At 43.2% G+C, this 17,145-nt stretch overlaps 1 protein-coding gene across 6 annotated transcripts in view; it reads left to right on the top strand.

The window, feature by feature from the left end:
* Positions 1-17,145, top strand: part of FAM13A (family with sequence similarity 13 member A) — a 198,914-nt gene that overhangs the window by 48,679 nt on the left and 133,090 nt on the right. For 5 of the 6 annotated variants that reach the window (XM_048848645.2, XM_048848643.2, XM_048848644.2 and 2 more), the window contains exon 6: positions 116-196. The exons of the other annotated variant lie outside the window; for it this stretch is intronic. In XM_048848645.2, the coding sequence (XP_048704602.2) occupies positions 116-196 (81 nt within the window). The remainder of the gene's footprint in view (positions 1-115; positions 197-17,145) is intronic. 6 annotated transcript variants of the gene reach the window in all.

Here is a 17,145-nt window from a genome sequence, read left to right as displayed (position 1 = left end):
TGCTTGGCAGTAATGCTGAGTGATCTGACTAAATAGAAAGTTATTTGTGTGTGTGTGCATGTTTATTTTTAAGTATTTTTATTGTCTGTTTATTTTTGGGGTCTCCTTATATTAGGCCAGTTGTGAGCAGTCCCTGCCTATCAGTCTGACAAGAGCTTTAGAAAGAGAGGCACCGAAGTCAACGCCACGAAGCAAGGTACAGTAAAATGGGCATATTTGCAGACACACCATTCTGTTGTGGTTCAGTTTCCCCGCCAGATGGGAAATAAGAATTTTTTTACCTGGTGGTAAAGGGAATGAGAGGTTTTCATGTTGCCAAGATCCCCTTGGTCCTCTTCTTCAGATTCCTCAATCTTCATGCTGCTTCTCATTAATCAGTCACACAATTGATCAGTCAAGTTTCACAGGAACCCTGAGCGATAGATACGTATTATAACCATTTTAAAGTTTGATAAACTTGAGGCCGTGTTTAGAAGAAGGGCATGTTATGAGAAGGCAGACCTACTCTAGACAGGTTAAGTGTAGATATTTTTCACTGTGGGGAGTTCACCAGATTCTGAACTATGGTGTTTTGATCTTCACTACTTTTAGGGTGGGATTTTCAAAAGGGCTTAGCATTGGTGCAACTCTCCTCCCATTGTGATCAGTGGCAAAACTCCCGCTGACTTCAGTGGGAGCAGAGTTTGGCAGGCACTGTGCACTTGCGAAAATCCCATCATTAAATACGTTCAAGGACAGGTAATGCCTAGTAGCATACTGGCCTGTGTTGGGGTCTGAGTGGAGTCACACCACCCCAGGGGCTGTGTGGGAAGGCAGAATGCTTCCCTGGGTTCCTGGGTACACAGTCCAAGCACAGCTGCTGCACTATTTCTTAAGAGAGTGCCACATGATCTTCTCTGCATTTCTGGCCATTTCTGCTGGCCCTTGCGGAGCATGGGGGTTGGGGTCCTTGCCGCACCTCTACTGTAGCTCTTTAGGTTGTGGCTTGTGCCCCAGAATGTTCTCGAAGTAAGCAGTCCCTGTTCTCAGGACAGCCCAGTAAGTGCAGTTGTGACTGGTTCCTGTGCAGGTCTGAGAGGGAACAAAAGCTCTAGCTATCGGTTAGACACATTCTGTGTCTCTTCTACCAGGTCCAACCACCCTTAGGCCCCGATTGTCTATACTTAGAGAGAACAAGCTTGCATGTAGTTAATAGCACATTTCCAGTAATTAGAAAAGTCCTATCTTGTGTACGTAGGGAACCTCTGGGACAGTAATTGAACGAACTACGTAAGTACATTTAAAAGTAAGTATTTGGCATTCCAGTAAATTATTTATTTTACAATTCAAATTGATGAATTCTCTTTGGGCTGTTTCTCTATGGCAAGTTTCTGCTATTGTGCGTGTGCTTGACTTTTAGATCAGCAGCCCAACTTCTACTTTTTCAGGGCTGGCTCAAAGCAAGAGTAACATGAGATGCTAGTCTGGAGAGCCTGAATTTCTCCCACATCTAGGTCATGCTTTTCTTTGAGGTCATGTTCTATTTATGGATTACTTTACAATAAATAGATAAATCAGACACCTGTTCTTAAACCACTCAGAGAGAACAATAAAGGTCCTTAGTGCTGATCCAAGCTTTGCTGTTCCATAAACAAACCCATGTTACAGCACGTACACCTAGCTTTCTGGTAAGTTGCAAGGAATTTTAGCCATGCATTTGCTTTGGCAATATTTCTTTGTGGGTTTTATTTTAATTTTGATACTGATTCCTTATTTAGCATGACAGTGAGGGTATGTCTACACAGTAGTGTAAGCCCCAGGTTAGTGGCACTCGAATCAGCAGACCCGGGGTTCAAGAACTAAGAGCTTGAGTGTCTACGTTGATTGATTGTTAACCGTACTTTAAGAATTTTCTAACCCGAGTTCGAACCTCGATCTCTGATGTCCACGCTGCAGCACGCAGACCTGAGTCAATCCAACCACATCCCAGAATCCCTAGCACCCTCTTGAAATGTGGCTGCTCTAGCCCTTTGACTCTCAAATAAATTGGTTAGTCTCTAAGGTGCCACAAGTACTCCTTTTCTTTTTGCGAATACAGACTAACACGGCTGTTCCTCTGAAACCTGTCATTGTGGAAAAACGTGACTGTCCATCCTGCACATTGCAGGAAGTTTGAACAGCCCGCCAACACATCCTGCCAAGCAGTCATTTTGGTCTTTGCGCTCCTAGCTACGGGACCCAGCAACATGAAGGAGGCATCTTTTGATGAACTTCTCTTGCTTGCACTTTCACTCCTGTGTCAGGAAATTGACAGAGCTTCTGTGAGATGCGGATGCATGGTTCAGCAGTGTTTTCTGACCCACCAAAGGCACCTCACAGACCTTATGATGGAGAAGGAGGAGGACACAGACCTGGCAGACTCAAACTAGTTGTTGCTGCATATGACACTTGGTACAGCCACTTCCGAAGCATGGCCACAAGCACAAATTGGTGGGATCCCATTGTCATGCAGACCTACATAAACCACAAAGATGTAGGCTTTTGTGGATAACAGAGGTCAATTTATGAATGTTAGCGGGGTGCAATGAAAAAGTTCATGATGCCAGGGTTTTTTGCCTGTTGGGAGTCTACATTCACGGATAGGCTGGGACACTATTCCTACCAAATGATATTGTCATAAATTGAATTACTGTCCCCACCATTGGTTTGGAGGACCCTGAATACCTCCTTTTGTCTGGGCTCATGAAACTGTGTCCTGATTTCCGAGGCCCTGACAGAAGACAGTTTTTAATTACACTCTCAGCAGGTGTAGAATGGTGGTTGAATGTGCTTTGGCAGATTGAAATCCCTATGGAGGTGTCTGCATATCTGTTTGGATTCCATAGTCATCAGTGCTGTCTGCATTACTGTAGCTTGCTGTGTCTTTGTGATGCCCGAGGGTGAGCTATGTCTCCCTGAATGGACCTGTGACAGCAAAGGGCTGCTGAATGCAACAGGTCACTTCACTGTCTTCACTCGGCACCTGCTGCTGGCTTCCTTCAGGCCCCATGCTGGGTTCTGGGGCCAGTAGAGCGCCATCCCGGCTGACCAGGTCATCCTACACCACCATTGACTCCATGCTCAGCACAGCACCCAATCAAACTCCTCAAAAAACGGGTGTGATGATGGGTTGCCTGAGGTGCGGTTCTGGTCTCTCTTTTTTTCTGTACTCAATCTTGAGATGCTTAATCCGCTCCCTGCACTGGTCATTGATCCAGTAAATTTGCATCATTCCTAGTTTCTTCGCTATTTGCTGGTATGAGTGGTCATTCCTGGTCCTCTTACTGAAGTCCATTGTTTTTTCTGGCCTTGCACCAGAGATTTACCAAAATCTGGCTGTGCTCCTGTGACCATGAAGCTGCTTGCTTCACGAAAGACGACTTCTGGTCAGTCTCTACTGCTGGCACAGAAGGCTCTCTCCTGGTGTGTGTGTAACCTGGTGTTCGGAAGCCAATGGAAGTGTTAAATGCTGACTGACCGAGCTGCTGTACTGTACCAAGGGGAAAGGAGTACTTGTGGCACCTTAGAGACTAACCAATTTATTTGAGCATAAGCTTTCGTGAGCTACAGCTCACTTCGTCAGATGCATTCAGTGGAAATGGAATGGATCTGATGAAGTGAGCTGTAGCTCATGGAAACTTATGCTCAAATACATTTTTTAGTCTCTGAGGTGCCACTAGTATTCCTTTTCTTTTTGCGAATACAGACTAACACGGCTGCTACTCTGAAACTTGTCTTTATAAGGATTGTGGTTAGAGAGGAAGTTGGCCCATGGGACTGTGGGATACTTTTGGTGGACTCCCAAGTCGGGAGGGCTGCCTCTAAACTGCAAAGCAATAGACCCTAACCTGAGAGATTTGTGTGTAGATGGAAATGGGGGTTTGGGCTCAAGCCTGAGTCTCAGCCCGGGCTTATGTTGCAGTGTAAACGTCCTGACCGTCATGAGACCTTGAATCATTCTCATTAACTTTGCTTATGGCATCTTAGCTCTTAAGGTGTCAGGTGTGACAGATGCTGAATGTGTGCAGATGGATATGTTAGATGGAAACACATGTGGGTCTTTTGTCTCCTGAACCCACTTGTTGAACTAATAACAGTGGGGGTTACAGTCACAGAAAGGGGACAGCAGAAAACGAGCCACCTTAAAATGTTACTGATGTGCCCTTTCCAAACTCAGGACTCACAAGCTCAACATGTGCTTGCAGGATTGTCTGTTTAACCCTTCAGGCATTTATTATTGAATGCCCGTTGATTGCCAAAATGTGTGTTTTGCTGTATGAATATGGAAAAGTCTCTCTTCCTCACACATATAATTAAATAAAATCCCTATCTGGCAACTGTGGAGAGAACACATTTTAAGAACAGAGGAAAATGGGAAATTTTAAAAGTTGACCAATTAAGAGCAACTTGGCAACAGGGAAAGAGTGTATTTTATATGCGTAGCAAAACTTTTTTGTAGATGCTTTTCATTTCCTTATAAAAATGTTGCTACGTTCTCTAGCACCAGTCCCCAACATTCCGGCTTATCAGAGCGTTCCTGCTGTGTTTGGACCATTACTATTGTATGCTGTAGTGTTTTCTAAAAAATGGGTGTCTCCATCTCTTTTTCATCACAGACTACATTTCAAGACCCTTGTGTATGTTTTGTTGCAATATCTATAACAAATGAAGTAGATTAAGGCTGTGTCAAAGCAGAGCAAAGTCCCGTTTATTTTTTTAGTAAGAGATATGGTCTCAGGTAAAAGGCCACATATATATATATATATATATATATATATATATATATATATATATATATATATATATAATATCTTGGGAGGACAAAAGGAAACGAAAGGAGAACTGAATGTGGGTATTGGTGACACAGTGAAACAGTGGTGATATATATTTGAAAGCTATTTGGCTGCGCTTTTTATTACTTCCATCTCAAAAGTCTCTGTTGTTTGGAAAGATCGTAAAATAGGTTCTGATGCACCTTAACTTTCCTTCCCAGGCCTCAGTAGCAATCGAGATGAAATCAGCATGTTTAAAACAGGAGTTTTTATACCTCATTATATGCCTTGTTAATCATTCTTTTATCTAAACAACTTTGCTTAAATAATTTCCTCTTTCAACAAGGATGTTTTTTCTTCTTTTCCTGTGAAGCTGAAAGCAAATAGGTTCACATAGTGGGGGATGGGGTGTGGAACACTAGTGGCAGCAGAGGGGGTTTTCATGCTTATGTTAAATCGCTGTGCGTGTTTGGTTTTACCCAGAAGAAAACTTACCACGGTGGTGGTTTCATGAACAGATAAATGAATAAAAATGAGTTAAGAATCTAAGAACGGCCATACTAGGTCAGACACAGTGGTCCATTCTGTTTTCCGACAGTGGCCAATGCTGGGTGCTTTAGAGGGAATGAACAGAACAGGGCAATTTATCGAGTGATCCATCCCCTGTCGTCCAGTCCCAGCTTCTGGCAGTCAGAGGTTTAGGGACACTCAGAGCATGGGGTTGTGTCCCTGACTGCCTTGGCTAATAGCCACTGATGGACCTATCGATGGCGTTGTTCCTTTCGGCTAGCTTTCTTGACTTCTCGGCAGCCCTTTGTTTTGAGAGAACTCTGCTGCACTAGGACTGCACCCCGCTTCCCCCCTCCCTTTTTTTTTGGGTCAGCATTTTAACTTAAGGACTTATTGCTATAAGATTAAAGTTGTGTCTGTTTGAACATGGTTCTTTGTGCTGAGAAGGGAGTGTTAAAGTAAGTGGCTGGACGTCGAGGCTCGGGTTCTGTTCCAAGCGCTCTTTGACCCTGGCCAATCTATTCAGGCTCAGTTGTTGTTTTTTTTCCAAAGGAGTCCAAGGGAGTCAGATACCCAAATCCCACTGAAATTTGATGGGAGTTGTTCGCCTAATTCCCTTAGGCTGCTTTGAAATTCCCAGGCTTAGCCTCTTTGTACCTTAATTTAGCTGTCGAGAATAGGTAAAGATTATTACCATCTCATAGGGCTGCTGTGAAGCTTAATTCATTAGGGCTCAATAGTGAACCACTTTACACAACCATGCAGGGGAGAGAGGTGGAATAAACTGCCCTCTTACTTCCTTTGGTGAGCTACCTTCACTGCATGGGTGGCGGGAAGAGCTTCCATGAAGTAGCTACTCCCTCTTATACCCCCACATTGCCACTGGCTAGCACAACTGAGCCAGGGCAGCTGGGGAAGTAGTCTATACCAGGTGTAGATCTGGCACAGATTTTACACGCCCCCCCCATCCCCACGCACTCCCAGACTAGTTTTGCAGAAACTGTGTGGCATATTCACTGCTGATACAATGCCGGCACAGCTCCATTGACTTCAGAACAGCAGCCCCACGTTGATATCAGCAGGGAATTTGGCTCTGTGTCTTGAAGAGAAAGTGTTGGTAAAGGTTTGTTTGCTTACTGACTGATTCTATGTGAGCAGCTCTGACTGGAGAAACCAGTTATTAAGCATTTGGAGATTAAGTCTGCAAATGTCAGTGCTAATCTAAGTTTTCACTAAAAATGGAGAGAGCCATGATGGTTGGTCAAAAAATATTCATAGAGTAACTATTTTAACACGTTTGTGGGTATTTTTAAGATATCACCATTGCTCTGCATTACGGTATTGGAAATGCATTGGTTGTGATTAGATCAACGGCAATAGGGAATGAGGGTTGGTAAACACTGTTAGTTTTGTTTTATTGGTGGATGTTAACTTTCTTCGCTAAATACTATGGAGGTAGTGAGACAGGGTTTACAGTCAGCTTTGCCAGCGTCCCATTTCCAGCCCTATTTTCAGCCGCCCCCCTCCTTCCTGTGTTAATTTCATTAAGTAACCTCCTTTTGGCCTCTCAAAACTCCATGCTTAGTCTCAGAGGAAGGTTGGTTCTTTATTTATTTATTTATTTATTTATTTGCCAAGTTCCAAGGAAACGGACCCAGCTGAATGGAGTCGGGGCAAGTCACATTTGAAATGTTGGTAGAAGGATCTAACGTGTTTTGGCATCTGTTAATACCTAAAAAGAGCTTAGTTTTCAAACCTCAAACTTAATATAAACTTAATGCACTTAAGCAACTGCAATACAAAGCAATGGTGTGCTACAGATATAAAAGATCTGTCAGCGTTTCCTTTATAACTCTGCTCTTTTACGGAGAAGCTTTATAGCTCTGAGATTACACTATATTAAAGGTTGATGCCTGGCAGGCTGTTTACACTTGTTCAGCATTTTGTTTTAAAGGGCAGAGACAAATGTAATATCCTGTCCAGTTTGAGTTTCGTATTGTAACAGGACAATAATGCAAGATACAAACATGTAATATGGACTATTCCTACTGAGTAACGGCAACCTAAAAAGGAACCAATGGACAGTCTGTACTGTCAAAAATAAATAAATACATGGCTGCAGATCTGTACTATTCAAAGTCTTTTTGTCGTTGCTCTTTACAGTCATAATGCAGAGCCCACAGAAATATTAACAACACACCTTTTGATATGTGGACATCTCAGACCCATCACCGAGCCAGCAGGAGCCATTTTTTTTCCCAGCTATCTTGGCTTCAGTCCAGTCTTCACTGATGTGTGTCACAGAGGAATCGAGTGGGTGCATAATCCCTGCAGAGAGCTCAGCCCCAGGAGGGTCCCCTATGCATTAGCACGGAAGGGGAAGGCCAGGCAGGAGGACCAGTGGAGGCAGAGAATCCATTGGGATGCAGATTCTCCTTTTCCTCCCCAGCTCTGTGAGGTCAGTGTGAGGGGGTGTGGAGCCTGCTCTGCAGCCTGAAGCAGGATTCCCTGGGCAATTGGCAACTGGGGCTAGTAAGAAAGGATTTGTCCCGTAATTTTAAAGTACTTATTGAACATTAAGTCATTGCTAGAAGACTGAGTCCCATCTTGCTTTCTGAGCACTGTCAGCTTTGGGCAGTTAGAAAAATTAGTCTGATTTTTTTTTCCCCCTTTCAAGAATTTGAAGAGGCCCTTGTGCCCACATGCAAAAGTACCACACTCAATTTTCTGGAAAGGTAGCATCAATCCATTTACCTTACTCAAAAACTGTATAGATAAGAACTGGGATAGCCTGAACTGGTGCAGACTCGATCGATTCTGTGCCTGGGTGGACACAACAGGCTGGCATAGTTGATGCACTTTCAACTCTAACAGCTGTCATCTTTATCAGTGATCGGAGCTAACAGGGAACCTCCTTAGTTTGCTAACGGAGGGGCCCCACTTTTCCCATCTCCCTGGCTCTCCCTGTTCACACAGGCCATCCTCTCCAGATTTGCTCAGCCAGCCGTGTTCCCCTCTCATCCCGCTTTATGACCTCATGTATTGTTCCCACCCCCCTGGTTCTTGCTGTAGCACTCCTTAACCCGTGGTCGAGCTGTGGATCGCAGGCTGACTGCCTGCCCTGCACGGTATTCCCCTTTCTCCCTGGCCATGCTCCCCCCTCATGCTGCTCCGTTATCCCCTCTAGGAACGCCCTGGGCTCTACTCTCCTCCTTTCTACCTGCCTTGAGCAATGTCAACTCAATTTCACATCCAGGGATTATTCACCTACAAAATGAGTGGGACGAAAAGTATTCTTGAAGTGATGTAATCTTTTCTAAGCAGGGAGATCTCTGTAGTTAATTGGTTTAAAATAGTATCCAAGTGAGGTCTCTAATACATTGAAAAAGCAGAAACTTCCTTTAGAGTCACTTACGGATCGTGTAAGGAACTTGGGAACATGAGAGAGAGAGAGATTCTTGGCCAGCGGGATGTTTTTGGTGGTAGGGAGAAGGAGCTCATTGTTTGAGGAAATATACAGTCAGCATGATCTAGGGTACTGGACTGGGACTCGGGAGAACTGGATTCTCTTCTTGGCTTTGCCACTGACCTGCTGTGTGACCCTACATCACTTCTCTCTTTCTACTTCCACTTTTTGTGTGGCTTGTCTATGTAGACTGTGAGCTCTTCAGGGCTCCGTCTTTCACTGTTATTATTTGTATTGTCATAGTGCATAGGAGCCATAGCCATGAACCAGGACCTTGTTGTGCTAGGATCTGTACAAACCCAGAGCAAAAGGACTGTCCACACTCCATAGAGATTAGCCTTACTTTGTACAGTAGCAAGCACATTGGTTGGGGCCTCTAGATGCTATTGTAATACGAATTATAAATAATAATGATAGTCATTTTGAGCTAAATACATGGTCCAGAAGGGGTTAAGCAAAGCATTTGTTTCCATAGAAGGTCGATTAAAAAAAAAAAAGGGTGGTCTAAAAGTGCCTCAGTTCACAAGCAAGTATGTAAGGGATGATAGAGGTGTCACATCATGCTGACAGATTTGTGACAGGAGTCGCTGCTTATCAAAGAAAGCAAGTTAAATGTATGTTCTCTGCCATTCCTTATTATTATGCACCTACCTGCTTGGGAGGGGAGTGCTGTTAAGTGATATGACCAAAAGGTGGATTCTGACAATTTATCATAAGGATATTAGATATTTATTTCAGCCTACCAAGATGTGGACTTACATTGTGGGGTTTTATTACTGGCAGTAAACCCTACATGGGAGAAGTCCCTGCAGGTGCTGTGGGGGCCAACTTCCCCATCCCCAGTTGGCAGAGGGTGTCTTTTTGTAAGAGCCTTGCAAATGATCAGGGTAGTGGGTAATTTTCCAAATGTAAACAAGCTGATTACACAGGTCAGGAATTTAAACATAGTAGAGAATGTACATGCAGAGGTCATCTGGAACTGCTGTTAAGAACACAAAACAAAAGTCCTGCCTTTCAGATGCTAGCCTGAAATCTGGGTGTATACAGCATGGTTTTTCCAAGGTTTTTGGCAAGGATGAGGAGAGGATGCAAGTCATCAGTCTTTTCCTCCCACCCCCAGTGAGGCTGTTTGGAAATCTAACGCAAATATTACTTTTAGCTTTGGTAGTCTATAAAGCTGAAGATGGGGAAGACATGCAGGAAGGGAATACTTGAGAGTAAAAAAGAGCAACATGGTGGGATGTCACCTTTTGTGGGAAATTCATCCTTTGTTATTGCTGTCTGTTAAACCTTGATTCAGTATTTGATGTGGTGCTTGCCATGCACCTGTGAAGTATCATAGCCTTTTCCAGGAGTTGTACCAACACTGAATGGAAATATTCTTTTAGAGCCTGTCCAGCAGAAATTCTCCAATTTGGTTTATCAACCAAGCTTGTAATCTCATCAAAAAAGATATTAAGTTAATTTGACAGGGTCTATTTTCCATAAACCCATGTTCATTTGAATGAATTACATTTCACCCCTTTAGTTCATTATTTATTGAGTCCTGACTCAGCCGCTCCATTATTTTGCCTGGTATCAATGACAGGCTGGCAGGCCGATACTTACCTGGCTCATCCCCTTTACCGTAGTTAAAAATTGGCACAACATTAGCTTTCTTCCAGTCTTCTGGAACTTCCCCGGTGCTCTAAGGCTTATTGAAAATCAACATTAATGGGCCAGCAAGCTCCTCAGTGAGCTCTTTAAAAACTCTTGGATGAAAGCTCTCTGGACTAGCGGATTTGAAAATGTCTAACCTTTCAGTAAGTTCCATTTTAACATTCTCCAGAAATACTAGTGGAATGGAAAGAGTGTTATCACCATCATTCTTTTTCCCCCCTCAAATACAGAACTGAAATATTTATTGAACACTTCTGTCTTTTCTGCACTGTTATGGATAATTCTACCATTTCCATCTAGTAATGGACTGATACCATTCTCAGGATTTTTTTTTATCCTAATATATTTTAAAAACTTCTTATTGTCCTTAACTCTCCTGGCCATAGATTTCTCCTTGTGTCTCTTGGCTTCTCTTATCAATTTTCTACCATTCCTAACTTCTGATTTATATTCATTACTGTCAACCATCCCTTTTGTCCATTTGTAATATATATATTAATTTTTTTACAGCTCCCTTTGCTTCCCCTCTAAACCAGGTTGTTGTTTTTTTTTAATCCTCGCTGTGGCCTGTGGGATTTTGTGGCATCTAGGAAGGTGTTCTTAAATGATTTCCAATTGTCATTCACATTTTTCTGATTAAATTCTTTCTCCCAGCTGATTTGGCTCATACTTGTTTTCAGGTTTGTGAAATTGGCCCTATTAAAGCACCAAGTATATATATCACTTGTCTGGACTTTATTCTGCTTGCATATTATAAATGTGATCAAGTCATGATCACTTGTACCTAAGCTACCATTAAATTTTAGTTGTGTGATCAGTTCCTCTTTATCTGTTACAACAAGGTCTAATATAGAATTCCCCTATGTTGGCGGCAACACTTTGTGAATTAGGAGACTGTCATCTATAATGTTTAGAAATTCCAATAATGTTTTAGTATTGGCAGCATGAGACCTGCAGCATATGTCACTCAGATTGAAGTTCCCCGTGATCACACAGTTCCAACCCACCCCCCACCCACCCCCGCTTTGTAAATAGGTGCTTAATGAAGCTGTCATCCTGCTCCCTAGTTTGATTTGGTGGTCTGTAGTAGACACCGACTGGTACCTCATATTGTGCTTGATCTGTTAGGACCTAGATCAGGGGTGGGCAAACTTTTTGGCCTGAGGGCCACATTGGATTTCCAAAATTGTATGGAGGGCCGGTTAGGGGAGGCTGTGTCTCCCCCAAACAGCCAGGCGTGGCCCGGCCCCCGCCCCCCTATCCGACTCCCGCACCCTCGGGACTCCTGCCCCATCCACCACTCCCTGTCCCATGACCACCTCCAGACCCCCCCAACTCCTGACTGCCCCCGGGACCTCTGCCCCTTCCAACCCCCCTGTTCCCTGCCCTCTGACCGACCCGACCCCTATCCACACCCCCTGACTACCCGCCCTCCCCAACTCCCCTGCCCTCTATCCAACCCTCCCTGTCCCCCTACCGCGCTACCTGAAGCACCGATGGCTGCCGGCGCTGCAGCTGCACCTCCCAGAGCAGCGGGTCAGGCTGCGGCTCTGAAATTGCGCTGCCCGGCCTGCCCAGAGCCTTGCGCTGTCGGCGCAGCAAGCTGGGGCTGCGAGGGAGGTGGGACACCAGGGGAGGGGCTGGGGACTAGCCTCCCGGGCTGGGAGCTCAGGGGCCGGGCAGGAGGGTCCCGCGGGCCGCAGTTTGCCCACCTCTGACCTAGGTCCATCTGAGTTATCAGTGACTTAAAAACAGGTAATGCCAATTTTGACATAAAGTGCCGCTTCCCCCCCCCTTTTGCTAACTCTAGACTTCCTAAATTGGTTATAGATTTTAACCGTCCAGTGGTGCTAGTCATCCCACTGGGTTTCAGTAATACCAACTAGATTGAATTTATACTTTTAAATGAGCAATTCCTAGTCCTCTTCTTTGTTACCCAGGCCCCGAGCATTGGTGTATAAGCAAATCAAGAATTTCTTCTCTTCTTGTCCTTTGGTTCCTTGATTAATTTTGTTCTCAATATCTCAATTTTGTGCTTAGTGCCAATATCTTCCTTCTTCTTATCTTTCCCTTTTGCTATTAGTTTTATCCCTCCTCCAGCTAGCCTGTTTACTCTTTTTAAGCCCAGAGTTTCCAGTGGGACTGAAAAACAAAAGAACCCATTTCCAAAAGAGCAGTGACGGATATAAAGAATAACAACCTCAGACAGAGTGACAGTAATATTGGCTAGTTAATATGTAAAAGCAAAATTGGCAATAGCAAGGAATCTAATAGACTTTTTCGTTAAGTTTGAGTCAATATATGAACACGAATATCCTGCAAATGTTAGGCCTTCAGGTACCATGTTTTCATTTTTGTTTGTGCCCTTATTTCTGATCTTAAAGAAGGTGGACTTGTTAACAATCATTGAAACCAATAAGAATGTTGCTGCTGACTTCAACAAGTGAAGGACTGGGCCATATTAAAAATAGGAACAATCTGTCACTTCTTACTCTGACAAAATTCCTGTTGTTCATTTATTTGGTTCTTTGAACTCTCATTGATTTGAATGAGTGTTTTGCCTGGATAAGGAGTGCAGATCATGGCAGTAAGTGGCATGCAGAGGAGGGCCCTAGGAAAAATTCAACATTTCAGCAAACCATGATGTAGGACTTCTCTTATCATCCTGTGGCTGAGCAGATTTTCTTCAAGCATTTTGTCCTAATGAGTTGCCTCTGGTACCCGTGTGACCTGTGTTTAGCACTTGCACGCCACCAGAATAATAGTAATAATTAATAATCTGAAGTAGTCCCAATGGATGCTGATTATTGGCTGTTTTTAACATATTCTGAAAACAAATGTACAAATTACAGTAAAGGAATCTTCAAGCAGAGACTCTGAAAAGATCAGTCCCAGTGTTAAAAAACAAATAGTAATATGACCCCCAAAGGGTAGGCTTGAGTGGTAAGGAAACAACGTGCCAATCATATATTTCCATCCTTTTAGCAAAGTGCTTGTGCTGTAAATATGGAAATAAGATTTCTGCACTAGTAAAAGAAGCAGATGTGCCAATACACCAGAGCTGCTCCACTGAAGTCCATGTATGTAGGTTTGAAAGGCTCAAATACATTGCTGGGAAACTTGTCTTTCTCCATTTATGGTGTTGCTCAACTTACCATCATCACAAAGAATTAGACTAACAAAAGTATTTGTGGTGCCTGACTGACATCATTGGCATTGTCCTATCCTGCATGATAAATCAAGAGACATAGGCAGCTCCTTCAAGGAAAGTGAATAGTTTATATTTACACCCTATTTTTCTCCTACCCCTTACTGTATATTAACAGCTCATTAAAAAGGGGAGGAATCTAAAGCACTGAAATAATTATCCTGGGTTCAATTCTGCCACTGTTACTCTCATTGAGTAGTATTTTATCCGTCCAAAACAAACGGGTAGAACAGCAACAGAAACACAGTTGCTCTGTCACCGCTGTTAGTTTGTTGTGGCCATCTGAATCAAGAGCAAAGAACCACAGCGGAATAAAAGTGACCCACTGTAAGATATCCAGTTTGCAGCCTCTCTCCTGTTTCTCATTTGGAGAGAATTTATTTAAGGTGGTACATGCATAATTACAGAATTAAATTAACAAATTTAATGTGATGATTAGGAAAATCTCTGTAATGGTGCGACTGTATAAAAATATGCCATGGGAAGAGGCAGAAGCTTCCATTTCTTGGAACATTTAGAACTAGACTGGACAAAGCATTGGAAAATACACTGTGGAGAATAATCTTGTATTGACACAGGGTGAGCAGGGTGATCTCAATCATCTTCTCCATCCCCAATTTTCATAACATTTTGCTTTTAGTGTTGGTACACCTCTAATTTTAAATAGGAGTTATGACAGACAAGTGACTCATAAGAGAAGTTACTCATCTAGTCAAGTTGGGCCAGATTCTTCCAACACTAGCACTGGTGGAAGCTAGAAGTAATGCCCCTGAGGAGAATTTAAAACTGGGAGTTAAGTGAGAGGAGAATCAGAAACCCACTTTAGACGAGAACACCACAAAGATGACCATGTAAGACTCTGTTGTTGCAGGAATGAAGTAGTACAATAATTGCTTTCATTCTGCTGAACTGAGATGAAAAACAGAAAGAGCCTGAAAGCAGGTGACCCTTTGATAGTACACTAGTAAGTGATTCATCATGGATACTAAACAGCATATTGTAGACAGATTCATTTTAATATAAACTTGCATTTCATTTATACAGAATGACACTCAGAATGAACTAGGGGTATGCACACAGACAATGCAACAAAAGCACTCAGGAATCCTTTAAACCAAGGTTCTCAAAGTGGGGGTCGGGACCCCTCAGGGTCACGAGGTTATTACATGGGGGGGTCATGAGCTGTCAGCCTCCACCCCAAATCCCACTTTGCTTTCAGCATTTATAATGGTGTTAAATGTATAAAAAAGTGTTTTAATGTATAAGTGGGGGTGGGGTCGCACTCAGAGGCTTGCTGTGTGAAAGGGGTCACCAGTACAAAAGTCTGAGAATCCCTGCTTTAAACATTAACCTGTATGTGTCTCTCTCCTATTGATTTTGGCAAGAGATCATATTTGTACTGGAAGGCAATATACAAATACATTTCTGTAGTTCTGCAGAAACACTACAGACTGACAGTTCATTACAAAATTCGCAAATCCCCCATTCCCTCCGTCTGTCTCCCTTCCCTGCTCGCTTTCCTAGGGTGATTAGCCAGGATTGCATTATTCTGCATAAATCTTGGTGTTCTTCTCTATTAGTTTTACTTTATTGTATATGTTTAAAAATAATTGTCATCAAAGGGCTGACAACAAAGCTTAATTTAGTAATTTGAGATATTGAATCATTACTATACTGTAAGCCCTGTCATTTAAAAATCTGTGTCTAAAATGCAGTCACCAGCATGCAGGTAGGCACCATTCCAAACATCAGTTACCTGCTATAGCACCACGAGTGTCACCCTGCCAGATTCATGCAAACACAAGACAGTTTGCATATATTTTTTTACCCATGTCTGCATGCAAAACAGAAATGTTGGAGAGAGGAAAGAAGAAGGATTTACAGCTAAAGAATTACTGGCATATTAGGCCTGATTCACTTCTTCTTTGTACTTGGTGGTTGCGTTTACGCCATGTATGGACTGAACACAAGGCATGTGAAACAATCATTGTGATATCAGTGCTCTGCACAAGTGTGAGAACCACAGTGAAAAGCAAGACAGTGAAAAATCACATTTACATCTGGGGTGGAAATATTAATGATTAGGGCTTCTTATTTTACGTTAAAACCAATAAAACTCTCCAGGGCAGTTTTTGAGAATAGGTCTTCGAAAACAAAGCCCATCCGTATCTCTTGTAGCCCCTCCCTGCTACTCATAGTTGGTCCATTAGTGAAAATTGTATGCAGCAAGCTCTAAAAAGCTCCCCTGTGTTTGCAGGGATCTCGCCCATTCCTTTTCTAGAATCCAAGAAAAATCTTTTTATTTTTACACACCAATTTAAACAAACCAGTCATTGTCAAACTAAATACATCTCAACTTGCCTAAAAATAAACAGTGAAAACTGAGAGGGGAAAGATACACTCATGAGCTCGAATCCCCATTTTTGGTGGATAAAGAAGAAGATTTCTGTCTCCGTGCGGAAATACATACACAGAGGACAGAATGGTCAATGCAGTTCCCTTTTCAGAGTTTCCTCTGAATCTTTTGATTATGGAGGGGGTTTGCCCCCCACCCTCAAAAGGAAGCAGCATCCAGTCCATTGGATGGGGTCCAGGACTATGCATGCGGAGACTGGGTACCCTGTGCTCTGTTCCCATGCTGCCAGCAGACACCTTCCTCTGGAACCCCCTCTACTGAGGTTCTCCAGTGCAGAGATCATATTCACATTCCTCTTCTATTTGCACTGGGTGCAGTGGGCACTGTGTGGGTCGTCCTGCTGCAGGCAACCCCTACGTGCCCATTCACCGTTTGTCGACTCACAGAGAGCTCTGTAGACTGAGCCCCCTGTTCCATGGGCAGAGGGGGACACTTCACACGGAATATCCCCTGCATGCTCGTCCTCAGGGCCAAGTCTGTCCCATACTTCTTTCAACTAGGGCCGGATCCTGTATCTGCTGCGTACTGCAGGCAGAACTCGCATGGCAATCAATGAGCATTCTGAGCACAGAACATCTTCTAGACTGAGCTCTAAATATGTCTGATATTGTTGGCATTTTAGCAAAACACTCTTAGATGCATAGATTTTCAAGGCCGGAAGGGACCATTAGATCATCTAATCTGAGCTCCTGCATAACAGCAGAGTAAGTCTACTGTCTTTTCATGGCACCCCATGTCAGTAATGAAAAGTGAAGCTAAAATAAGAGCTCCAGTTCCCCAGTATAACACAAGCCAGAGAATTTCCCAAGCCAGAGTTGCACCTATATTGAGTTCTTTGTTTGCCATGTGGGAGAATTCCCAGGTTCCAACGTAGTCTAATTCTTTGGTTTATTGCATATGATGAACTTTAGAAGTACGTGGCTGTGGGAGTTCAGTTATATTATGTTCTGTCTTTACTGTTTGTGTGAGAGATTTGGAAACTCATGTATTCAATCTATCCTGTCAGAAATACTTCCAGAGTTAGTTTTTGGTATTGGACTAATCCTTCCCATGCTGTACAACAGCTGATTTATAGTAAGAGAACACCTATCACTGG

This window comes from Caretta caretta, chromosome 4 (genome assembly GCF_965140235.1).
Source record: "Caretta caretta isolate rCarCar2 chromosome 4, rCarCar1.hap1, whole genome shotgun sequence".
Classification (NCBI taxonomy): Eukaryota; Metazoa; Chordata; order Testudines; family Cheloniidae; genus Caretta; species Caretta caretta.
The sequence above is the reverse complement of the archived record's forward strand: the minus strand, read 5'-3'. Positions and strand labels throughout refer to the sequence as shown.